A 26,400-nucleotide genomic window follows, 5' to 3' on the forward strand; every position below is an offset into this window, starting at 1 on the left:
TGCCAGCGAGCTGGATTTCACGTGCTGTGAAAATGCCCAAAGCCTCTGACCGAGGGTTGGTGTATCCAACTGAAGGCTTGGCCATTCTTGAAAATTCCGTTACAGACTTTGTGAGAATTTTAAATACGGTCTTGAAAATCCAAAGGGTTTGCTTCTGAGAACTCAAAGCATGGAATGAAGCCAGCCAACACCACTCGGGTTTTTGAGGGTCCGCTCAGCTAGACTCACAGTCATGCAGTTCTGCAAATCTTCCGGAAAACCACTTCTAATGCCTCCCAAGCAAGCCAGCTGTTTATAAATGTGTGCCAAAGTCCGTTCTGGTGGCTTTTCCTTGGGAGAAATGGGTTTATAGTTGGTTCTGAGATACCCTCAGAAACTGAGTGACTTAAATTTCTTGTTTGGGTCAACAAATAATTTTGTCTGTGAGGAAAAAATTCTCCATACAACACCACAGATGTTTCTGTGAACAACTCTCAGAGCATGCTCAGGACGAAAACATCGCGGGACACTGGGGAATAGGTACCCTGGTTGGTACGATTAATAATAATTAAGAGGATAGACAGGAGCACCCTTAACCTTATGCTAAGCTCAAACCATGGTATGCCACTGGTATAGAATGCTGGGACTTTTCTTCTTCAGGTTCAGCAAAGCTCACAGACACAGGCACTTCACGGAGGACAAATGGAATTTTGTGAGGGATGGTAATGATGGAGCAGGCAACTCAGGAGGGGTCCAGGTTTTCAGGCCCATAAGGACAGTGATGCCAAACCCTGCTATCATCATCACCTAAAGCTTTCTGCACCTCCTGTGGGCAGCATTCTCTTCAAATGCAGGCTCAGATGTGTGATGGGCTGTGGGCCTCACTGCCCCGATTTTTAAGCTATCAGTGGAGAGACCGCCCCTTTGGCTGGCTGGCTGTCCCTCACGTGCTCATATGAAGAGCAATGATTTCATGATTCTCTCATCATGACTGCATGTGTTCTCCTTGTGCAGTGACCCACTCGAGCTTCCTGCACCAGTCCTGCCCAGGAGGGGTCACCCTCACACCCAGCCGTTAGAGACTGCAAAGCACTCTGAGGCACTTTTTTTTTTTAACTTTTTTTTTTTTTTAAGAGATTTTACTTCTTTATTTGAGAGAGAGTGAGAGAGAGCATAGGCAGGATGAAGGGCAGAGGGAGAAGCAGACTCCCCATGATCAGGAAGCCCAACGTGGGGCTTGATCCCAGGACCCGGAGATCATAACTTGAAGCCAAAGGCAGATGCTTAACCACCTGAGCCACCCAGGTATCCCACTCTGAGGTACTTCTCTAACGATATCAAACCATTCCTGAATTCATGCAGACCAAGTAAACATGTCTGTTTTATACTGTAGATTTTTTCTTTCAGCCCACAAATATTTACTGAGCACATACTACGTGCCAAGCATTGTACTAGGGTCTGGAGGTACAGCAGTGAGCAGAGAGAAACCCCTGTCCTTTTACTGTAGGGGCCCAGGAGGAGGCAGAGAAACTGGTCAAACATGAAATACGTGAATGTCAGCTGGTGATGAAGAAGATGGTGATCTCTGAATAGCAAAGGGGTACGAGGAGTGTTGGGACTGAGGCCGGGCAGAGAGGGTGTCCCTGGGAAGCTCCGATTTGAAGGAGGTGAGCGAGGAGGTCATGTGGCTCTCTGAGGGCAGGGTGTCTGAGTAGAGGGAAGATCAAGTACAAGTTCTGGAGGTGGGAGAGTGTCTACTGTGTTCTAGAACCAGCAAGGGACAGCATGGCAGGGGTAGAAAGAGTGGGGAAGAAGAAGGAAATATGGTCAGACAGTGTTGGGAACAGACTGTGGGGCCAGCTAGGGTGCTGGAAGAATGTGGGGGGCAGGGAAGCCACTGGAAGGGTCTGAACTGTGGACTGACATGACCTGACTTGTATTCTGGGAGGCTCGTGCTGCTGCTGGGCCAGGAACAGACTGCAGGGAGCCAGGATGGAAGCAGGGACACCGGGGAGGGGCTCCTGCAATAACTGAGGGCAGGTGATGTCACCCAGGGTGCGGTGCTGGCAGTGGATGTGGAAAGAGTGGTAACTGTTCTGATTTGTTGTGAAGGCGGAGACATTAGGGCTGCCGGTGGATCAGATGTGAGATGCGGGAAGAGAGGCATCAAGGATGATCCAGGTAACTTTGACCTGAGTAACTGGAAAGACTGAGAAGGCATTTGCTAAGATAGGGAAGGCTGTGGGAGAAGCAGGTTGGGAAGGGTACGACTGAGAGTTCTCTTTTAGATAACATGGAGATTTGTCAGGCATCTGGGTAGAGATGGCCTGAAGGTTGCTGACTATCAAAGTCTGGGTTTCATGGGAGAGGTCTGGGCAGGAGAGGAATATCCCATGTCATCAGTACACACTGAATATAAAGCTATAAGCCTGGGTGAGATCTCAGAGACTGAGTGCAGACAAAAGGTGAGCCTGAGCCCTGTTGATGTTGGGGAGATGAGGGGAAAAAACAGCGAGAAAGGAAGAACCAAGGGAATGTGATGTCATGGAAGCCAGGAGAATGTTTCAAGGAGGTAGGTGGGAATGATCACACACTAGGAGTCAAGCCTCCGCTTGAGACAAAATCTACAGTGGACTTAGGATCGACTAGAACTGCACATTCAGGATACAGATGGGAGTTTCAATCTATACTTCTGTCTTTTGAACTAGCCCTTCATCCTCCAAGCCTCAGTGACCCTTTGAAAATCTTCATGTATACTGTGGGTCTTCCGCTCAGAAAAAGACAATCAGATACCCCTAAGGTTGCCGGGAGCCCCCAGTGCCAGAAGAGTCTACCCCAGAAGCCATGTTCATAACCAACCCTTCCCCGTCCACAGAGAGGTCATCAACCAAACTGTCTCAGAGCAAAAATTCAGGTGTTGAGCGTCTCTGGGCTTCTCCAGGTATATTTCCAAAGGCTGGAATGAGTTGAACTTTCTGGGCCCTTAGGGTAGTATGTAGAGAATGTGAATGGGCTGGCTCTGTTCTGAAAGCAACAGCCACGACAAGCGAGAACTCACCACCATCTCCTGCACATGGAACATCTCTGCCCCTCCAGGTGAGAGCCGATTGGGGAAAGCGATGCTGACAGATGACCCAGGAAGGGTGCTTGGCCCAGTGTTATAGACCTGTGGGTGAGAGACACACACAGCATATTTTAGTAGATATACAGACCTTCATTTCATGGAATGCAGTAGGTACTCCCACAGACTGTAGGATTTAGGATCTAGAAGGTCATGACTTCAAGTGTAATAAAATATCGAATAATGGCAGACTTTAATGAAACAGAAATCCTTCCAATACACATCTGAAACCCCCAAACTTTCAAATTACCTTATTCCCTTTCATCACGTTCTTCCCTTTTTCCTGCTAAAAACTGCATTTCTTTTTACGTACCTAGGAATTACTCATAGACTATTACACTTGGTGGGAATATAGACATCATGTGGCCCAGTGGTTCTCAACCTTTAGCATGCATCAGGATGACCAGACGGGCTTGTTAAAATGTATACTGGGGGAGGGTCATGCCCAGAGTTTCTGAAGTGGATCTGGTGGGGGGGAGGGCATGAGGGAACTTAAGGACATGCATTTCTAGTAAATGTTCCCAGGAGATGTTGATGCTACTGGCCCAGGAACTGTACTTTGAGAAGCACTGATCTGGTCCAAGCCCTGCCTTTTACAGTTTGAGGTAACTGAGAAGACAAAGTGGACTGTCCCCAAGCCAAATGATGTAATTTACAGAAAGGGTTGCTCTTACCACACAATCCAGATGAGTGGGTTTCCACGTAATTTACAGCTAATCCCTTGCTAATCCTGTTTGAGGACCTCTGTGCATTTCTTTTCTGCCCCAGGGTTTGGTCCTGTAAAACTTTACCTTCTCATCCCCCCACAGTCCTCCCTGTTTTCTGTCTCCAGAGGCCCATCATCTCCTGAGAAATGAGGAAAGACGGCAGCCACAAAGAGAAAAGGGAAAGGAGATAAAGCAAAAGTTGAGCACAAAACTCAAGGAAGAAATGGGATATAAAGAAGAATTAAAAAGATGGGTAGATGTGTAGAGACAGAGAGTAGATTGGGGGTTGCCTGGGCGTGGAGTAGGGGGAATACGGCAGGCAGAAGAATGGCTTTCAAAGATATTTGTGCCCCAAATCCATGGATCCTGTGAATATGCTACGTGGCAAGGGGGAACTAAGGTAGCTAATCAGTAGCCCTTAAAATGAAGAGATTATCTTGGGTGATTTAGGTGGGTATAATATTATCACAAGGGTCCTTATACGGGGAGGAAGGAGACTGTCAGAATCAGGGATGTGGCCTATGGGAAAGATGTAGCTGGCCATTGTTGGCTCTGAAGATGAAGGGGACCCTGAGTTAAAAGTGCAGTAGCCCGGAGAAGAAGCTGGAAGGGGTAAAACAGATTCTCCCCCAGCAGCTCCAGAAAGGAACCCAGCCCTGCTGATACCCTGATTTTAGCCCAGGGAGACCCATGTTGGACTTCTGACCTCTAGAACTCCACAGTAATACATTTATATTGTTTTTAGCCACTGAGTTTATGGACATTTCTTATAGCAATAGGAGGAAACTAACATAAGGATTGACTGCTGAAGGGTATGGAGTTCCTTTTTTTGGGGTGATGGAAATATTCTAAAATTAGATTATGGTGATGGTTGCACAATTCTATAAACACACTAAAAGTAACTGAACTGTATGCTTTAAATGGGTGAGCTTCAAGGTAGGTAAATGAGATCCTAATAAAGATGCTATTGTTTAAAAAAACATGGGTAGAAGCAAAAGAGAGAAGAAGCTGGATGCTTGCTCTGTGCCCTGGGGGCTAGAGAGAAAAATCAGGCATTCAAGGGTCTCTGACGTTGGGGTCAACAAGCAGAGCCAGGAGGTGAACGGAAATCTAGCCAGGTCTTTACACACGACAGAACATATAAGGATCTAGGCTCCAGCCAGCTTTTCCCTAGAAAAGCGTGTGTTCATTTTTGCAATAGTTGGATTCCGCTTCAAAACACAAAAACATGATGGAGTGGAAGGGAACCCTGCCAACTCTTGATTTGAAAAGAACAAGAACAAAATTCACCAAAGACAACAGCCCTAAGACACAAGAAAAGGAAGGAATATCTAGCCACAACTGAAATAACTAATTGGAAGTGGAACACGACAGCACAGAACTGCAAAGAAAACTACTGACATGTCTGGGAAATCCCAATGAAAAAGGAAGTGGGGGGGAGAGAAGAGAGTGGGTTTGCTTTGCACACTTTCACGTACTATAGCCAAATGGGCGAGAGGGACTGTGCTGCCATATTCATTTATTCTTAACACATGCCTCAACATCTGATTCTCCACAAATGTTCTTGAGTGGCAACTGTATTATTTTTCATCGTTCTTTTTCAGGTGAGAAAAATGATGGACTTTTTTTTTTTTTTTTTAAAGATTTTATTTATTTATTTGTCAGAGAGAGAGAGGGAGAGAGAGCAAGCACAGGCAGACAGAATGGCAGGCAGAGGCAGAGGGAGAAGCAGGCTCCCTGATGAGCAAGGAGCCCGATGTGGGACTCGATCCCAGGACGCCGGGATCATGACCCTGAGCCGAAGGCAGCTGCTTAACCAACTGAGCCACCCAGGCGTCCCAAAATGATGGACTCTTGATGAAAAAAAAAAAGCTATCAGTGGTCAACACTGTTTCTGTTTCTGTTAAGAAAACTTTGACGGGATGTAGGAACCAGGCCCAAGACTAGTTTTTCTGCCTTTCTCCCATCGGTGCCTGCGGTGAAGTCTTTAAACCATCACATAGCTTGTTGAATAACAGCTTTTAAAAACAGAAAAATCACTGTATATGGGAAGTCCTGTGCTCTTTGTCAGGAGTGATGCTATCAGAATAAGGCCATAGAGGAAAGTTTTTATCTACTTCCTGATCCCATGCTCTCCCACTATCACCATCCACCTGGCCCATGGCCTTTCTGCATGACAGTCAAATAATGACAACTGTATCAGAAAATGAATCACCAGAAGATTCTCAAGGGAACGGTCAGCTTTGCTGACCCAGGAGGAGCTCCTTCCCATCAACGACACATGCCATCCATCTTTGGACCCAGTGGACTCTCTTAATCCTCAACCGAATGCTGTGTATTTCCTCAAGCAAACTGGTAATCAAGAGGTTTATCTAAGTGGCATGGCTGTCACTCATCCTGGCTGCATTCTCTAGCCTGTATCCTAGATCAGGTCAGATGGGAAGAAAGCTCTTTGCTTCAATACTAAACTTTAAGTTCCCCATAAAGATGCCTTCAGAGAAACACGACTTAACCATATGCCCTCGAGATCAATCTTTCTATCTTCCTTTCTTTCCTCCCTTCCTTCTCTCCCTCCTACCTTCCTCCTCCCCTCCTCTCTCCTCTCTCCCTTTCTTTTCCTTTATTTTCTGCCTTTCCCTTCCCTTCCCTTTTCTTATCACCAGAGGGTGATAAGATTTTTCCATCTCTGGTATACCTCCGACTCGCTCGTATCCTAATACCTATACCCTCTTCATTACATGGTGTGTGTCCTTTGAATCCTTCTGAATCATCTTCTGGACTGTATCTTTTGTTGTAAGACACCTCAAAAACTCCAAGAGTAGGTAAGTAATTAAAATTAAAGTGATTTAAATGAAATCACTCCATCTGGTCTTTATCTGTTTTCCTATCCATTTGCAAAAAGCAATGGGGAAAAAAGAAACTACTTCTGAGCAGCAGATTAGAACACAGAGGTCCTGCTCACAGCATCACTGCAATGTCTCAAAAGCAGGTCTAACCCTACCTTCCCCTTTTCTCTGGAAATGGAGCATAGGGTTGACGGTAGGGGCTTAACTGGTCAGGAGGCACCTCCTCTCTGAGCTGGGGACATGTGTTCCCCAATCATGGTTTCAGAGGTCTCTTGCCCGGGGGGAACACTTTAGAGAGAGGGAGACGTTGTTTGTGAGAGCCCACAAATGTTTTGCTGCCTCCTTCTCTGGACCCACACCCCATGATTATGTCTCACCCCTTCCGTCCACCTAGGAGTGGCCATAGGGAAAGGAAATAGTCATTATTGGCCAAAGTCGATGCCAGACCACGAAACCATCTTCTCCATGGGGAAGAATGGGGAAGAGGCAGAGGACAGCACTGGGAGCTGGAACGGAGAGACACTGGATGTAGGTCAAGGTGTACCATGGGTGAGCAAGGCCCATCTCCTTCACATCATCAACAGCTCCTGGCAGTGTGCTTGGCTACACCAGTGGAGCCTGGATCCAGTTCTTGTCAACTGAGGACAAGGGACTGGATGAGGCTGAGGTCCTTCTAGCTTAACAGGCAAAGATGCTCAGGTTGAACAGTGCAGGCCTGAGAATTTCTACTTCACAGCAGGGTTCAGCCAACTATGGCCAACAGGCCACCCCTGGCCTGCCACTTGTTTTTTGCATGGTCCGCAAGCTAAGAATGGTTTCATATTTTTAAATAGTTGGAGAAATATTTAAAACTAGGGTAACATTGCATGACTTGTGAGGATAATATAAAAATCCCCAATTCAGTGCCCATTACTTCAGTTTTGCTTCTGCACTGCCTCCGGCTGCTTTGGCACTCTCGTAGCATAGCTGAATAGTTGCTACAGACATTATATGGCCCACCAAGCCTGAAATATGCACGGGCCCTTTACAGAAAATGTCTGCCCATCTGGTCCAGAGAAGGAAGAGGGTTCTTTGGGATGCCCATGGTCACATGGAGTGGACCTGCTGAAAATGATGCCTGTGTGACTGCGGAGGGCCAGCCATGGCTCTGTGAGGGAGGAGCCGCTGCTTCCCATGGGGGGGCGCATATGTATTCTCACACCCCTTGGCTACTGGGAGACTGCACTTCCGAATGCCCGTCCATCTACGGGAGGAGTGGGGTCCAGGCGGAGTCAGCATGGAGAGCCCCAGGAGGAAGAGGATTCAGCAAGTGCCTGGGACTGTCCGGCCCACAAGGTGAATAGGATGGAGAACTGAAAGGGGTCCTTTGGGGCCATCAGGGTGGGAACGTTGGCCAGAGGCCTTCTTGGGGAAAGGAGGTGTTTATCATGAAGTTTTCCTTCCAAGAGCTAAGAAGGAGAGGGATCTACATAACAGACTAGCAGACAGGGAAGGAATTACTTTTGTATGCTTACAGAAAACACATATACACACACGTACACTACACTCCAGCCAACCAGGCTGGGACAAGATTCTCCTGGAAAGAGCCTGGCTCTTGAGCTGCCCTTCAGGAGAAGACCTATCCCCACAGGCCCTTTCGTTGCTGCCAGTGACAGAGACGGTCTCCCGGATTGGGTACCTGAAGGGTGATGTTGAGGGGCTGGAAATGACACTCCAGGTCATCTAGCTGAATGAAGTTAGATGCGTCCACAGACTCGCCATACACAAAGGAAGTTGGAGACATGATTCTGAAAAAGGAAAGCATTTAATCCATTATCCTAAACCTCGGTCAGGCAACTCATGGTCACTGCTGTCCTGAGAACCAAACATCTGTCTCTATTTAATCCAGAACCATGTTCCCTCCACCGTCTTCACCAAACCCTTCCCTTCTGGAATTGTTACTTCTCTGTCCTATACATGGACATAGCCAGAGCTATGTTTTCTAAATGGAAGTTTCCAGGAATGTCTTCTCATCTTAGGTCAAAACAATAAGCCACATATACAAGTATGTACTGGGATTACATTTCTAAAATGAGGAGGAAGACAATGGTAGCTTTGACTTCAGGTTTTTTTTTTTTTTTTTTTTTTTTTACTGGATGACAGAATTATACATGTGTTTTATCATTTGAAAAAGATTTTGTGGACTGAGGAAGATCATGGCAAGTTTTTAAGAAATAAATATAAATGAATTATATATTTAGCATCCTAAGACCTACACTGTGATAAATTCATTAAAAAACATTTAAGTTTGTCAGACTACTAAAACCACTAAAAATTCAGTATTAAAAGTTGGGTCTGTTCAATGACAGCATTTTCCTTCACATTTCAAACAGTGGCTGCTTAAGATGTGATTAAGAACTTAAGCTCAGTGTACAGCGATGCTGTCAACACTGTCTATACGAACAAGCCCGAGATGAGACCAAGCTTGGACTCACTGAAATTCCCAAGAATGGATTCTAGATGAAATTCCAGAAGCTGTTTCCTTGCCCAGATACAGTCACGTAAGATTTTTGGTACCAAGTCTGAATGGACAGCAATTCATCTACTTTCAACTTAAATGCATTATTTTAGAAACGTAGTGAGTTCCCAGTTGTTATCAAATGGTAAGAATGGTTCATTTAAACCAGGCTTATTTTATGTCCTGGAAAGATCAGAGGTTGACTCATGTGTTTAAGGGATAGCTTCAGTTGGGGGCTGTTAATGCCTTGACAATGAGGCCACCTAGGGCCTGACAACAGGATCAAGTGCGTTCTCTTCCCCGCCCCACCCCAGGACAGGGCTTGGTTCAGGCCACATTCTCACTGTGCCTCTGATGAGACAAGTAAATAAACCACATGGCTAAAAATAGAGCCACGAACAGAGGCAAATCTATGCTAATTTGCAAATATAATCACTGATGCCTCCGGTCTGAAGAACATGAGGGAAAACGCTCAGAGCGCAGGAATGCCCAGAGGCTTACTCTGGGGCCTAGCAGCTTGGGAGCTACTGCGGAACGGCTCCTTCTGTGGCGTATTAACGCTTCTGCTTCTAGCCAAGGCCAAGACCCAGAAGCACTTGAAGAGTGAAAAATGAGAAACATTGAACCCCCCCCAGAAAGTTCAGCTTGCATTTGGGGCAGGGGTTCAGCGGGTCCTCATTTGATCTAAACTAATTGTGCAAATCCTTTTTTTCCACTATCAAAGAGGTATGTGCTCTGTTTTCTGAAGCCAGAAACAGGAACTGAGTTCTCATTTTTCCAGGCCTGGGCTGGGGCTGAAAACCGCCCCGGCTGTGTCGGGCCCCTGCAGCCCGCAGCCCCGCCTTCCGACACCGGGGGCGCTGAGCAGCTGTGGACTTCACCAGGAACATGCAGTGTCCCGCCATGATTGTTCCTTGCCCACCGCCACTGGCTCTGCAGAAGGGGTTAACAGGAAGGTGCAAGGCCAGCGCTGGCTGCATCTCTAATCAGAATGGCAAGCCTTTCTGCAAGGCCACCAGGGCGTCGCGACACATCTGGCTGTAAGCTCTGGCCCAGCAGCAATTGGCTGAGATTTGAATCCCAGGAGTCCTGGCCCTCTGGAAGAGTGGGTGCTGGAGAAATAGCCACATAAAGGTGTATAGGGTGCTCAAAGACATTCTGGGGCTTAGCCTTGTCATCAAACCTCTCCCGTCACCCAGCAGGTATGCGGGTAGCTGGGAAAGAGGGGAAAACAAGGTGGGAGGAGGGCATGAGCCGTAGCTAAAACTTTGTCTGCATTTCAAGGCTGGGAAAAAGGGGAACGGGCAGGCCACAGACTCCTGGCTACCCGTGCATACACAAGAAAACACAGCATTCCCCCCACCCCAAGTCCCCCTGGGGTTGTTTTGGCGACCCAGGACTGGCTGCTCACCCAGTGGATGGACGAGTCCACTTCGTGCATCAGCGCAACCGTCAGCGTGAGGGTGTTGTCATGCAGGGACTCGGAACGTTCCACGTTGCCACTGCGTGGGAAGAGAGGGGATGACTGCTGGTCGGTGCTCGCTCCCCGGGAGCAGGCTTCGTTGTTCTGGGTTAGACCTTGATCCTGTCACTCTCCAAGGGCTGGCTGTGCACCTGATGTCCCTTCGGGTCTGTTTCTGGTCCCCGTGCAGAGGCACAGTGGGCCTGTCATCTCAACTGTGATCCCTCCCCAAAGATCTGAGTACAAGTGGTGTGCTGGGGAGGTGACCCCAAGAGACACCAGCAGGGAGTGGAGAAGAGACAGGGAAGGGAATGAAGGCAGAAAAGGCAGGTAATCCAGGAGGTCAGTGCTGTGGACAACTAGGTTTGGACTGGCTGGGGACATCTGGGAGACAGCGTGGAATACACACCAAGGTCTTCCCATGGGAGGTGGAGCTTTATCCATGACTCCTGAGATCTGCTGCAGGGGTGGGGTGGGGGGCAGGGAACAGGAATTTGCCGGCACCCGTGCTATGCACCCGAGTGAGTGGGCTGCGGCCCGAGAAAGCCTCGGCAGAGTGGTGCTGGGAGCCAGAAGCTGTCCGGTGGGTGCAGGGAAAGGCGAGCGCTGAATGGTTATGGCTGGGCACCGACAGCACGTGCCACTTCTAGAAGTGCTTGTTCCATGAAGAATGGACCAGCAAGGTTAGGGCACAGCAGCTGGGAACGGGTTTGCTGGACTTGAGCCGCTATTTCCCATGTAGAGGCATGACCCGCTCTCCTTGGACAGCCAGCAAAGCCTGGGAGAGGAGCCCTGGCCAGCCCCGTCATGATAAAGACCACGGGAGCTCCCCTATAGACTTCTGGCTGCAGCACATCCATCCATGACAGGCATCCCCCTTGGAGTGAGAAAGCAGGGAATGGGGACTGTTGTGGTCTCTCTGGAAAGGGCAGTGCAAGGAAGCTGCTTTGTGTCAGGCATACTGCCAGCATGATCTCACCGGGTCCTCCGAGGAACCCTAGAAGGGTGGGGGACTGCCTGCCTCTGACAGGTAGGAGCAGCTCAGAGAGATTAGGGAACTTGCCCAAGGATCCACAGCAAACCCAGGTCAGCCAGACTCCCAAAACTAGGGCTCTGATAGCAGATTTGGAAGGTTGTGGGTAGGAAGTGGGGGAGGGGAGAGGAAGAAGAGGAGTAAAGGGAGGAGAGAAGACCTAGCTTCCTTTTACTATTTGTTACGTTTCCAGATGATTGTGATTATTATTCTGTGGAAGTACACCTTGAAACAGGCAGGGCGTTGGGTGCAAGCTGCCAGGGCCAGCACTTCTAGCTGGTTCTACCACATGGCATGTATGTGGGATCCCAGCTGGAAGCCAAGTGCATCCTCCAGGGGTGGAATGTAGGGACCCCAAGACCCACTGAGGTTTGGGCACAGTTCACTGGCCCACTCCCCCTGCCACATTCCCTGACCCCTTGCAGAGTTCCTGCCTGCTCCCTGCCCTCCCCCACTGCCCCCACTGTCTTCCTCTCCCACCAGCAAGTGCTAAATGCAACAATACTTAAAGAGCTCACATCCCCACTTCTTCTTTCTCCTATTGTTCTGAAACAATGGTGCTCTGTGACTCTCACCCCTGACTCCTCATCTGTCTTCAGCAAATGGGGTGACATCCATCACTCAGAGGGCAGTGTGCAGAAGAGCAGGGTCAGGTGCCCACCTGGCCTGATTCCCTTGCCCTTCCTTTCCCAGGGGGCTAATAAAAGCCTTAGAATCACCGCCAGAGGCAGATCAGAGGTGACATGGAATGGATGGGACCGGGACCGGTAACGCCCTGGCCTGCAACCCAAACTCCCCCCAACCCCGCATCCTGCCAGTAATGGGATCCTGATGGACGAGCCACCCCTTGCCCTGCCATTTGTCCAGCCACCTGTGGCTGCTGGCAGCTCAGGCCCGACAGTCTCATCTGTCATCGGGGAACTGCTCCAGACCGACTGGAGCTGAAAAGTTGAGATACAGAGGCCAAACATCAAAAGGCTTGCAGCCACTGCAGGAGCTCGTGACTTGGGATGCGTTCCCATGGTCCTGCAAAGCCAGGCTGCTGAGAGAGCTCTGGAGGACTGGTTAGGCTCCACTTTACTCCTCCTAAATCCGCAAGTCGGCAGGAGAGCTTCAAAGGGTGGTGACGGGGAGGACAGAACGATGGATATTTAACGGCAGCTTTCAAGATAAGGGGCTTTAAGGATTCTTTCTGCAGGAGCCAGGAGTCAAGTGCTGGGACCCGCCCTCTGGGGGGTAAGGCTGTTTTCACCAACATCTGGGAAGAAATGAGCGCCTACAATATTCTGCAGCATGTTTAACATATAATACAGCTTCTTTAAGGCCAGGGATTCCAACGTTAGAAGATTCTGCTGATTATTTCAGCTGCCAATACTAGGCGTGCCCTGAGGCGACGGAGCGCTCACTCTTCGTGCACATGAGGGGATGTTCTTGATTTTAGGAAGCGATTAGCGTTTTCTTAGTGCCCAGCATTGCATCTGATAAATTGCACATGCTTCGTAGAAGTCTGCTGGGTGGAAACGTGGCCCGTATAGAGCCAGGGGCTCCAGAGGGTGTCTCAGCCTTGGGTGCTTATTAGAATCACCTGATGAGATGATTTCACAGTCCCAACGCCGAAGTCTCAGCCCAGACGGATAGATCTGAGCCTCTGAGGGATGGACCAGGGATCGGTGGTGTTTAAAGCCCCCCGCCCTGCCCCGACTCCAGTGGGCACCACTGGCATCTAAGGATGGGTGATTCTAACAGATAGTGCTCGCACTGTGATGGTGTTGGGCCCCTCTTCTCTGGCACCACTGATTAGCCCTGGGCGGGGTTGGGAGGCAGGCGGCGTTTCCGCTCTTTGACAAGGAAGTCCCTTTCATGTCATTATTTCCTGCACCGGTGTTCTTCCCAGGAATAATGCAGGTGGAGAGGAACCACTAATGGATTTGTCCAACCACCAGGAGTTTCCAGTGGGTCCAAGAAACAGCAGGAGAAATTAGGAATTTCCAGGTTGATTCGGCCATGGGCCTCCCTTCCTGAAATTCTATACGCTCTGTGGGCGAACTGTTTCATGCCTCAGTTCCCCCTTCGAAGACTTTCTGCCTCTGGAACGTAGCGCAGACTCTCTGAGGCCATGTGGGCTTTCTGCCGCCCAGCCCAATCTCCTCTGTTGGCGCATCTCCTGCTGCCCTGTCTGCTCCCCACAGTGCCCAGCGCCCATCTGGCTGTCACATACTCGGCACTGTGCCGCTGTGTCTTCAGCCTGAAAACAGACCCCTCTGTTTAGATGCCGTCTCCCCAGGGAGGCCCTTCTGGATTCTGGCAATGGGAACCAAGTCCACCTTCCCTACGCTTTGTACGTAATTTCTATGAGATCACAGTCACGTTTTTTATGTGCACGTGAATTATGGGATCAGGAAACAGGCTGAATAAGAAATAACCAAAGCCTCAACGGCTTCAAAGCTTGCAAGCCCGGCCGAATGCGACCTGTGACGAAATGCTAGCACTCCACAGCGGGCCACCCTTGCCCCGCTAGAAGGCCGTGCAGGATTTCTGGGCTTGCTGGGCTATACTTGAAGTCACGGCTGTTGTTATTTACCCCGACTTTTTACACATGCTTAGTGCATGTTCAGAAGTCCAGCCAGGGCTGAACTAAAGGCCACAAAGCCATCACCTCTGGAGTGGAAGCTGGACGCAACCACACAGGGTAAAGAAGGCCAACGCACACTGTGATGTGCTGTGCTCTTATTTTTCGGAGACAGAACATTCTCCAAACTATTTGTGATAATGCTAAAAAAAAAAAAAAAAAGGAAAGAAAGAAAAATACAGAAAACAACACTGAAGCCAAAATAGGGGATTGTGGTTGTGGACTGAGGGGCTCTGGTAATGTATGCTTCCAGCATCACAGTCATTCCCAAGGGAAAGGGAATCTTGATTCCATGAGCTTTAAATAACATCGAGACTGAGGAAGGCCTCAAATGAAAACAAAATTAAAAAGCAGTGGGAGAAGAAACCAGAGTTGCTTTGTGTCTGCCTCCCACAGATGCGGCTGCTGGCCACTGTCCTGTTGTATTTGTTGGGGACTGACCTGAGCATCCCTGACCTCTAGCGGAGAGGGGGTACCTGAGGGCAAAGCTGTTAGTGAGGGGCCAGAACGGACCGCAGAAAATGGAAGGATGCAGGGCTTGGGAAGAATCTCAGTCCAAGATTCTGGGGAATTGGTGTTTTTGTGAAAATTCAAGCATTACTCTCAGGCGGTGAGTATCAAGTATGTTCGTTCAGGTCCACATTCTGGCTGAGGTGTAAGGGAGGCCTGATCCAGAGGAAAGCACCAGAGCAGGATTTACTATGGCTTGGGGCAAAAATCTGAGGTGTCGTTATCAAGGGTGTAATGGAGTCGAGAAAGGAGGATTTCTGGAGAAGCAGCTTTGAGAGCGAGAAGTGCTGGTGGGGGGGTGCATGGAGGAGCGTGTCTGCCCTTTAAGGCACACTTCAGGGCACCTTGCTCAGCATGGGGGGACGGGGGCTGCCCAGGGAATGTAGGGGAAGGCTGCTAGGTTCCTCTCTCCTGGCACAGTGGGAGAGAAGGAGCCATACAAGAATCTGGCATTTCCAGAGACCGCCACGGCAGAGGCTACCGGGTGGGACCTGCATGCGAAAGCCAGGGTGAAGGTCGCCTTTGGTCCTGTCCCTGAGGGCACGGTCTCAGCAGCAGAAGCTGAAGGGGTGTCTGGCTGGCGAGAGGCTGAGGTTGGAGGGCAGACTGAGGGACTCACAGGTGAGAGAAACCCCAGCTGAGGGCTGGCTGTCCAAAGGCGAGAATCAGCTTGGAATACCCACATGGCCCAGGGAGTGCTCCTACCTGTTGAGGAGTGAGCCCCGTTTCTATTTAGCTTACACCTCCCACATGCCCTGTGAGCCTGGGGGGGGGGCTCGGGACTCTCCAGGGGAAGGGCGGGGGCAGCAGAGTGCCACTGGAGGAAAGCAAGACTTCCTGAGAGCGAAGCAGGCTTCCCTTCTGCAGCTTGCTCTCTCCGAGGGGAGAAAGCCTTCACCATCCCCTCCCTCTCGGGAAGACAGGGAAAAGACTAACCCCACCAAGTGGGCTTAAAGAGAATACAGAGCACAAAGAAGATTCTTTGTGATTGCCGGATGAATCTCCCACTAAGGTTCTATCTTCATTGGCTCATTTTCTATCCCCCTACCCCCAGCACACTCTCTCCCCAACAGTAGGGACTTTGCCAACGTCTGACACAGTGCCTGGCTTGTGGGAAGGGCTCAGGCGTTTGCAGACTGAAGGAACGAAGCATGCCTGCCCTGGGCTAGGTTGTCTCTCCTCCTCTGTAGGAAGCTGGGTGTCTGCCTCTATTCTAGACTGAAGCCTTCTTGAGATGGTTTGGGATGCCAGTCTCACTCTCGTCTATCCACGATCCCTCTCAGCCCTGGCCTTGTCCTTTCCCCATGGTTCCCACCTGCTGATCATGCAGGGGGGTGCGCAGAATGCTCTAAGGCATGACTCCCTGCTCCATCTGGGGGCCAGACACAGCTGAGCCGGTGCCCCTCCTATTCTGCACAGCTCATCGCACCGATGGGCTGGCCCCAGTGCAGCTCATCTGGAGAGTCTGGGAAATGGTGTTCTAATTTGTAACGTGGGATGAGGAGCTCCTTCTCAGCTCCTGAGGGCATTCTCCTCCTCAAAGGAAGGCTGGGGTCGAGAACCCTCATTTCAAGGGTGACCGTGCAGGTGGTGGGGCGGGGGGGCTTTAGCTCCATAAAGCCGAGCCTGTGGCTTCACTCTGTACCCCAGATCCTGAGGGTCTTTAGGTCTGAACCTTGTTTCAACCTCGTGACTCCACTGAGCACCCCTGCCTGGTTGACTTTCGGTGCCTGATTCCACTGCTTGCCCACCCAGGGTCTGGCCTTCTGGGTTCCTGGCCTCTATTCTAGCCATGCAGCTCCTCGTTTTGTTTTCTCATCATTTCTGGTGGACCTTGCCTGACCTTGGCCTTCAGGGTGTTTGGTTCAGATCTCCAGGCTACCTCTGGGATGGACTTAGGATTGTTGGCAAGAAATTTCCTTTGGAGGTTACGGTAACTACAGAGAAGACACGATAACGGAATGCAATGCATGATCCTTGTCTGGATTCTGGGCCCGTGACAAAGGGGTGGAAAAGTCATTGGGACAATTGGCACAATTGGAACATGGACTATAGAGGAGATAATAGTGTTGTGCCAGTGTCACATCTCCAGCATTTGTCACCTCTCCAGCATTTGCTAACTATACTGGTTACTGAAGAAAACAGTCTCATTTGTAGGAAATGCACACAGGGGTCCTTATGGGAAGGACGCATGATTTCTGCAACTTTCAGATGGTTGAGACATAAAAACTATCCGTAGAGAATGATAAGTAAATGGAGCCAAGTGCCAGCATGGGCTGCAGGAGAGTTCTGTGACTTATGCTTTGCAACAGTTCTGGTAAGTTTAAAATCCTCTCCAGATAAAAATCCAGATTACAAAAGTAGCCTTGGGTATCCAACCTACACCCTGATCAAAGTTTGTTTTTTTCTCTTCACCCACCTACCTACTCTCCTTCCAACCCGATGTCAGCCAAGTGCCTAACCCAATGGTGCTTCAAGGTAACACATGAGATTCTGGCTTGTAGAGACAGCTGACAGCCCCCAAAAGCACCATCACGCTACGAGGCCACACTGGAGACAGAGGGGCAGGAGCACACTCCTGAGGGCAGAATTGCATTGCATGGTGCCCTGCCCCGACTCTCTGCTCTGCCCATAAGACTTCCAGGATAAGCCCTCTCTGAGGAGCATGTCTTGGTGCCTCTGACAACAAGCTTTCCCCCAGTCCCCCGGCCTGCTGTGCCCCTCCCTGCATCCTGGAATGCAACCCACAGAGGAAGTTTGTGACTACCCCAACCACGTGAACTTGGATCAGAAACCTCACCTCCCCTGGGCTGTCTCTCCTTGGCTGTAAAAGTCATTGCCTCTGACCACATGATCCCCATCCCTCCCAGCTCCATCCTACCTGCTGGCTGCATCAGCAGAACGGGACAGACACCAGCTCTGAGAGCTCCGACCCCAGCCAGCGCTCTGGGGCTCTATCGCTCCACTGTTTCTTCCTCCTCAGAATCCTGAGCATCATCAAAGCATGACCAGGGAACATCCTTTCCTGTTCTCATAAATCTTTATCTTCAGAAAAAAAAAAAAAGTGAAGCTCCCCCTTACCTCTGAGCAGTAATGATGAAGCTAAGAACTTCCTCTTCCCCAGACAGGTGGCTTGTGTCAAAGATCACGCTGAATTCGTACTAGGGGAAAAGAAAGTGACATCTGGCCTCAGTGAGCATTCCCAACGGAAACACCACAGTCTCTGCAGTTTATGACCTCTGGAGCTCATTTGCATGGCAAGCTTTATTTTTTTACGTGTATCCTTCTGGCTGACAGGCCAGAGGTACAACTGTAGTAATAAAACCAAGCCTGGAGTGTGCTCTGGTGAGAGGCACACGGTCTTTTTTAGCAACTGAGGTCTTCTAGGAAGTGATATGTTCGTCTCCTAGACCAGGCCTTTTTTATTTATTCATTTATTTTATTTATTTATTTATTTATTTATTTATTTATTTATTTTTTATTAACCCAGCCTTTCTAAGTTTCATTCCCACACCATATTCCCAATGTTTGCCACACCTGCGTACCATATCACCCGTATCACTTATTGTGTACTTTCATTACCGCTCTTTTTGTTTAAAGACTACTTTATTTTTTTAGTCTTATTTTATTTTAAATTCAATTAATTAACATATAGTGTATTATTAGTTTCAGAGGTAGAGTTCAGTGATTTGTCAGTGACACAGAACACCCAGTGCTTGCTACATCACGTGCCCTCCTTGCTGCCCATTACCCCGTTACCCTACCCCGTTACCCCATCCCTGCACCCACCTCCCCTCCACCAACCCTCAGTTTGTTTCTTATAGTTAAGAGTCCCTTATGGTTTGTCTCCCTCTCTGACTTGTCTTATATTATTTTTCCTCTTTTTCTCTATGATTCTGTTTGTTTCTTAAATTCCACATGAGTGAAATCCTGTAATTGTCTTTCTCTGATCGACTTATTTCACTTAACACAATGCCCTCTACTTCCATCCACATTGCTGCAAATGGCAGCTTTTTTGATGGCTGCATAGTATTCCATTGTGTATATATACATCTTCTTTATCCATTAACCTGTTGATGGGCATCTGGGCTCTTTCCATAGTTTGGCTATTGTGGGCTTTGGTGCTATAAATACTGGGGTGCACATGCCGTGCCGCTTCAGATCACTATGCTTGTATCTTTTGGGTAAATACCCAGTAGTGCAATTGCTGGGTCATAGGGTGGCTCTATTTTCAACTTTCTGAGGCACTTCCATGCTGTTTTCCAGAGTGGCTGCACTTTAGATGGAAAATTTCTACCATGATCACAGATGGGAATCAGGATCACTTACCAGTAAGAGAAGGTTGCCACGAAAATAAATGAAAACAAAGCACCGGGGCATTCTGTGGCCTGCTGAGGGCTCTGAGCCCAAGGGCTAGTTTATTTTGGCAAGAGGGAGATTAGCAAGAGCTAGGGAGGTGTTAAAGACAGGCTGACACTAGGGGAGACTTTCTCCTGCATGGGATCAGGGAAAAAGAGTATTGAACAGGTAATAACTGTACCGCTGTTAGAGGCAATGTTCATGTTTGCAGTGTCCATGTTTGGTCTACAACCACCTCAGGCACTCCCTGTGGTGAGCATCCCATGGCTTGGGAAAGGCTGCCCTGAGCAAATGGTTTTCGCCATGTACTCACTGGGCATGTGTGGGGACGTGGGAGGGACCCCCGGTAGGGGTTACAGATCCAGGTGCGGCCACAAACTGAGTATGTGATCTTGGCCAAGACGTGCACTCTCTTTACCTTTCAATAAAAATTAGAGGATGGACAAAATGATTCTTGAGTTCCGTCAAGCTCTGAGAGTCTATAATCATTTAATGTCAAAGTATTTGGGTTCCTTAGTGACTAATGCTAGGCACTGGTCTACCTTTGCAACCCTGGGTTCAACTGTACTAAATGCTGCCTGAGAGTAATGAACATGGACCCATCAAATACAGTGGGCCGTGAACATCCCTCTAGAGACAGAAAGTTCTGTAGCAGGGGGTCTGTTCAGTTGCCAGCGTGGGTGGGGACATGGAGACAGGATGGGAACCAGAGCTGGAGGACACAAAGGAAGGGAAAGTCAAGGGTCTTGTCCCAGCATAGAGTCAGAACTGGCAGGAGATCTGAATTAAACACTCTAAAGACCCAGGTGAGGTGAGAAGCCAAAAACAGAGAAGGGGGGTCCTAGGAGAACAGAAGGCCAGAGACAGGGCAGACTGGTCATGACAGACAGGGACAGATGGCCACCAGAATAAGCTGACGGTGCAGTCATGAGGCTTAACAGGAGGGCTGCAGCCTGACTGAGCCCCAGGGGCCGAGACACAGGGGAGGGCAAGCCAGGGGGCGGATAGGCGTGGTCCCCGGCCCTGCTGGGTCACTCGTTGGGCTCTCTCCAGGGACTCACCCCTAGGCCTCCGAACTCCAGCTTTCGTGTTGCTCCAGTCTGAGCCTCTGTATGTGGGAGGAAGGTAGTGGCATTACCGAGCTGGGAAAAAATCCAACCTTCCAACGTTCCTATTTCTGTTGGTTCCATGACTATTTTGAGAGTTAATGAATTTTGACAAAATTTAATGCTCCAGAATTCAACATGGCTTTGTTTTCCCTGTACTCGTTTTTATGACTACCCTCCCTTTATGGTAAGTGATCCTGGATCCGTACTTCAAAGTGATAAAGTTTTCCTTTTAAAATAACCTTTAAGCTAAAACTAGTGTGCCCTACCTTAGGTTTGATTTGGGATGTTGGCTGGATTTTACCAATGAAATGGCAACTGTTAACGTTTTTCAGTTAAGTCAATTTTCGGTTGCTGAAAAGATTTCATTTAAACATGTATAACAGAAGTGCCATGCAACGTTTCTACAGGCAATAATGTCCAGGGTTCAGGGACATTGCAGGGTTCCTACAAGGTTTTGGAATCACAGATGTAAGAGCCATTGTCATTTGGAGCAGGCATCTTCAATGGGGGCTGAGGGGTTCGAGTGATTTGCTACGAAATCAGCAAATCTTCTTTCTCCCTAGAACATTCTCACAACTGGCTTACAAAACAGCCACAAGGTACTGGGACCAAAATGCCTTGGAGATTAAAACAAGTTGATTCTGTGACATAGGCAGGAGAGGAGGGTTAAACTTTTTTTTTTTTTTTTTTTTTTTAGGGGGAAAAAGTTAGACAAAGGAATATGAAATTTCCTTCAAATAATAGCAAGAAAAATAGCTTTCATTTCAAAGGCAGACCTGATCTTTTAGATTCTCATTTTGCTTCCAACAATCACATCTTCTATGTATCTTTGCATATCCTTATAATACTGGCACATACCAGAATGTTCCATGAATGTTTGAGTATGCTGGACCATATTATTATTTGAGCTTAGAAAATTTGGCTCCATATAAATACCAAAGTGAGTCTAACTTCTTTTACTTGAGAAAAAGAAAAAGAAGTGCAATACCATTATTTATGTTTTAAGAATTTTAAGAGGTCTCTTCAGAAAATTTTGAGTGTCCAGGGGATTCACAGTCAGAACTGTAGGTCACTAGCCCAGACTACATTTCTCCTATGTTGTCACACTCACAGTGGCATGGAATGTCCCAGAGAAAGATTTTTAGGAAGGCCAACCAGATGGTGCTTGCTGAAGTACCAAGGCCATGGTGTGTCTCTCACATTTGGGGTATGTCATGTAGATCAGAGAGGAAGAGCATGTGGGGAGGGCCCCTGTGGAGTAGAAGATCAAAACCCCAGCCCTATAAGAGCTGGGCAGTGCCATGGCAGAGGCAGGGGTGGGGATGGGGATGGGGGGGAAATAAAGGAAGCCTGGGGGGGTGGGGTACAGCTGACAGGACAGATGGCTGGTGGGAAGGGCTGGGGCCCTGCTGCGAAGTAAGAGCCTCGTCTCTTCCCCTTACCTTTGATTTTGACCTCATGAAAGGAAATCCCACGCTGCATTTGAGGAAGTCTGATTCAAGCAGCTCACAGGAAATGCCCATTTCCTCCTGAAAGAGAAAAAGCACCAATGGATGGGCTGGCAGTGTGGAGACCAATGCGTGTAAGTGGCCTCCATGAGGCAAACTGAGACTTGAGCAGATGCGGTCCTTCTTTGGGGAGGTTCCCAGGCAACATCGCTGCTGGCTCGGGTGGGAGGGAAGCTTGTGACCAGGACAAGTCCTCAGTCCTTCTCTGGCAGCCCACCCTTCCCATGGGCTCGGTGGGAAGGCAGGCATCCAGAACATTCTTAACTAATGTTTTGGCTCTGAACCCTGCTGCTCTCCTTGTGAACTGGACCAGGCTGCATGTGAGCCAGATGCCTCCAAAGTTTTGGGTTAAAGACAACCACGCCGTCTTCCTGGACACTTTCTCCTATGTCGACATTCTAATCCTGCCTTTCAAGACCTTGCTAGTTTAGGAAAGATAAACTCTAAGAAAATCACACCAAGGAAAATACAGGGATTTTTTCTGCAGCCTGGGGTGGTAAGGGCTGAGCTGGTATGCCTTACCCAGGTACAGGGGCAAGGAGAGGTCTCCTAGCGTAGCCCACCAAGGCTGGACTCTATACACAGTGGCACAAGAAACCAGGAGGGGGTCATGGGGAACTGCTGTCTTCCTACTTGAACATATGGTCTACAACCAAGGTCAAAGGAGGCCAGAAGGCTCTTTTTAACCCACAGGTTCCAAGTTATTGAAGCCAAATCAAGACTTCCAAGGGGAGACAGTATGTTGTGGATTTTGGAGGAGATGCCACAGACCTAGCACTTGCTGAGTCTAGAAGCCAGGATGCCAAAGTTCGATAAAGTGGTGTGCCTCCCCCAAGGTCATTCCTGGTGGACTCTAAAGCCTGTCTCCCTCCCCATTCCACGACTCTAATTTTCTAGAGGGAAAGAGCATCTACATTCTCTTCTTTTTCTATTCTGTTTCCAGTCTACAAACACCCTTTACCTGGCTTCATTCCTGTACCTCTTTTAAGCTGTTTCCACTAGCAGGAATACTCTTCCTCAGTCCTCCTTCCAAGGCTTACTTCATGCACCTTGGCCCCAAATCCTCATGGATGCCAAGTTCACACACATAGTATGGAAGCAGCACAGGATTCAGAATAGACCCTGAGCTTCTATGGGGTGACCGAGTCAGCATACCACCTACCATCATCAGCGAGAAGGACACAGGTTTGAAAGATGTTAGTTCCTGTCCTTGAAGAACTCACAACTTAGAAAGAAGAGACCTCCCAGCAGACAGACACATTTACATGGAAGTGGGAGGGGCTGCTCTTGGAACCTAGAGGATATGCTTCTGCAATTTCAATAAGGAAACCAGAGGATAAGTTCTCAAATGCTGTCTCAGGACCTGCATGTCCCAAACACTGGTCCTAATGATTCATTTGTGCGGGATTTATTCCCATCTCCTTCTTCCTGTTCCTCCTTGCAGAAGCAATGTCTACAACTGGCCCAAGGAGAAGCTCCTTTAAATCCTAGCTAATCAGCCTGTGGGCATCAGAGGTATCAAGCCCAAGCCTAGGTGACATTGGCTCTCAGTGTCCCCGGTATGGTTCCTGTTCACATCCATCATGGGGTTCAATTACTCTCAAGGGTGTCCCAGCATATATATAAATTACATGAGTCCTCAACCCAGTTCTAAATTTCCTTTGTGAAGTTCCATGCCTCACTGGAAATCCCTTGCAAACCAGAAGACAGGTTTTCCATTCAAGTCAAAGATCTACCTGTTTGTGAAGAAAAGATTTATTGCCTTGAAGACTTTTTTTAGGTTTTGCGTGGGTGTGAAGGAATGACTGCGACTTCAAAACTTTACTCTGGAACCTGAGAGGACCTCAGTGTACTTGGCTTTGGCTTCAGACTGCAGTTGATTATTCCAGAACTGCTGAAGTCCATTCTTTTTTTTTTTTTTTAATGATTTTATTTATTTATTTGAGAGAGAGAGAGCGAGAGTGAGAGCATGAGAGGAGAGAAATCAGTGGGAGAAGCAGACTCCCTGCTGAGCAGGGAGTCCGATGTGGGACTCGATCCCAGGACTCCAGGATCATGACCCGAGCCGAAGGCAGTTGCTTAACCAACTGAGCCACCCAGGCGCCCCCATTCTTTTGGTTAATTCCAAAAATGCTAGAAAATAATGTGTAAGCCAGGATTTATTGTTTTATTCCGAGTCTCTCTGCCACCCTACTCAGTCTACTAGAGATTGCAGAATTCTGGTTGGACCTTGGTGGGGGAAGGCAGAGAGAGCAAAAACCAGAGACCTCTCTAGGCTGGAGAGCGCTGGGTTGACGATCATGACTCACGCGCTCCTGGTGGTGCTATAGGAAAGGAGCTCATGCATCACCCTTCTGCCGCCTATCAGCACCAACATGGCCCTCCTGGGGTTATTTATTTCTATACTCCGCTCTCCTACTACAGCTGTGAGGGGAGCAAACACTATGAGTGGATGGTTCTGTGCTTGTCCTACAACCCCTTTACTACATGGGTTCAATAGCCCCCAGCTGAATGGAAGCCTCTTTGCCTGGGTGAGGGGGGTTTACAACACCCTCCCCTACAAGCATTCTGTAGCCTCGGATTGACATCCCTTTGCCTCCAGGTGAGACGCGCTCTGCTGTGCGGATTAGGTTCCAGAGCTCCTGTGGGATGAGGCTAAAGCAGCCTCTAACTGACAGGACAACTGTTGGGTTCCTTCCTCTGCCCCCTTCTGCTCCCTTCACTCCCCTTTTTTTCCAGATCATTTCTCTAATAAACTGCTTGCACAGAAATCCCCATCTCAGGTTCTGCTTCTGGGGAACCTGACCTCACACAATGCTCTTTATAGCTGAGGCTCCCAGCGCTGGGAGCCGCTGGGAAGGATGGGGCATTTGCTCCCAGCTGAGGAAAGACAATGAAAGGGGAACATGCATATGCCGATAAAATTTTTTAAATTTCTACTAAATGAGAGAAAGCTCATCTAACTGTAGTTTATGAAGTCTGGGTAATCGTGCCCATCGGGGGAGCAACTTACCCCAAGCAGTATCAACATCCTCTTTGTTCTGGTTTCACATCAGGTCCAGGGCATAACTAAAAACCAGGCTTATTATGGAGACATTTACACCCTTGGCAGGAGCCAGGCAGGCAACCTTGTAGGCACAGAGAGACCCAGTGAGGCTTCAAAATTGTGATCTATTGGGGGTTGCTTATTACTTCTGCCAGACACGTAGTGCCCACCGGGAAGTATTTGGGAGAGGTTCCTGATATCAGGCATCTCCTTGGCTCTGCCTTTTCCATGTACACTCATTGTTTACCCTGACTTTAGGTTAGAGAACACAACTTTATCATTGTTGCAAGACATGGGGATCGACTCTCAGCTGACTGGGAACACGGACCAGGGAGCAACAATTGTCCCTAATCACCAGACAGTGCAGACATCTGATTACCCAGTTCCAATATGGTACAAATCTACTACAGAGGGAAATTGAGTCCTTGCTGCAAAAGCAGCAGACTTTCATGAAATCAATGAAAGTGATGATGGAAAACTGCTCAAGCCACAGAACGCAACTGATAAATCTGGATCTGGCTGAGTTAGATCAGTTAACTGATAAACACCCCTGGATGATAACATTTTAAGATGCTTCCAAAGATAAGGATTTAAATAAAAAAAATCAAGAGAAGCCCTTGGAAAAGTATGCCATTATAAAAATGACCTCTTGTGGGTGCCTGAATGGCTTAGTTGGTTATTATCTGCTTTTGGCTCAGGTCAGGATCCCAGGGCCCTGGGATCGAGCCCGGCGTTGGGCTCCCTGCTCAGAGGGGAGCCTGGTTCTCCCTCTCCCTCTGCCTGTAGCTCTGCCTCCTTGTGTTTTCTCTCTCTCTCTCTCTGACAAATAAAGAAATAAAATCTTAAAAAAAATAATAAAGATGCTAATAAAGCAAATAAGCTTTTGCCTTGGGTCTAAGGTGTCCTTGACATTATAATTCCAATGTTACAAGAGCTGTTAAATGTAGAATAATGTAACCTTATTTCCATAATTTTTAGTTTCATTGTTCAAGTAATGTCCCAATCAAATCTTAAAAAAAATTTTTTTTTCGGGGCGCCTGGGTGGCTCAGTGGGTTAAGCCGCTGCCTTCGGCTCAGGTCATGATCTCAGAGTCCTGGGATAGAGCCCCGCATCGGGCTCTCTGCTCAGCAGGGAGCCTGCTTCCTCCTCTCTCTCTGCCTGCCTCTCTGCCTGCTTGTGATCTCTCTGTCAAATAAATAAATAAAAAATCTTTAAAAAAATTTTTTTTTCCTTTTTACTACGAAATTTTGGATCATACTCTAAGAAGATTCACAGAACTGGCCTTTTTCCCGGTCCTGCTTTTCCTTGGCTAACAAGGCACTCCAATACCATAAAATGCTATCAGGGCTTCTCCCTGGAGACTGAGTGATTCAATTTAAATGAAATTAATTTTTTTAGCCAACACACATTACTCTTGGGATCAGGAAAACATCAATGAACGTTTTCTAGAACATGTGATGAAAAGCATGCCTGATTTAGGCAAGTTCACCTCTGTATCCTCAGTGCCTGGCACTGAGCCTGGCACTTAATAGCTCCTGAGTTTGCATTTATTAAATGAATGGGCCTTGGCTGGTCAAGGATTCGAATGAAGGG

At 48.4% G+C, this 26,400-nt stretch overlaps 1 protein-coding gene across 2 annotated transcripts in view; it reads right to left on the reverse strand.

The window, feature by feature from the left end:
* ITGA9 (integrin subunit alpha 9) overlaps positions 1-26,400 on the reverse strand; it is a 327,427-nt gene that overhangs the window by 58,341 nt on the left and 242,686 nt on the right. Inside the window, exons 19-23 of one of the 2 annotated variants that reach the window (XM_047740712.1) lie at positions 21,695-21,781; positions 17,866-17,945; positions 10,551-10,652; positions 8,332-8,440; positions 3,038-3,145 (exon numbers count right to left, since the gene is read on the reverse strand). In XM_047740712.1, coding sequence (XP_047596668.1) covers positions 3,038-3,145; positions 8,332-8,440; positions 10,551-10,652; positions 17,866-17,945; positions 21,695-21,781 — 486 coding nt within the window. Of the gene's footprint in view, positions 1-3,037; positions 3,146-8,331; positions 8,441-10,550; positions 10,653-17,865; positions 17,946-21,694; positions 21,782-26,400 lie in introns of those variants that run through there. The other variant, XR_007129340.1, reaches the window with a different exon arrangement.

This window comes from Lutra lutra, chromosome 1, assembly GCF_902655055.1.
Source record: "Lutra lutra chromosome 1, mLutLut1.2, whole genome shotgun sequence".
NCBI classification, from domain to species: domain Eukaryota; kingdom Metazoa; phylum Chordata; class Mammalia; order Carnivora; family Mustelidae; genus Lutra; species Lutra lutra.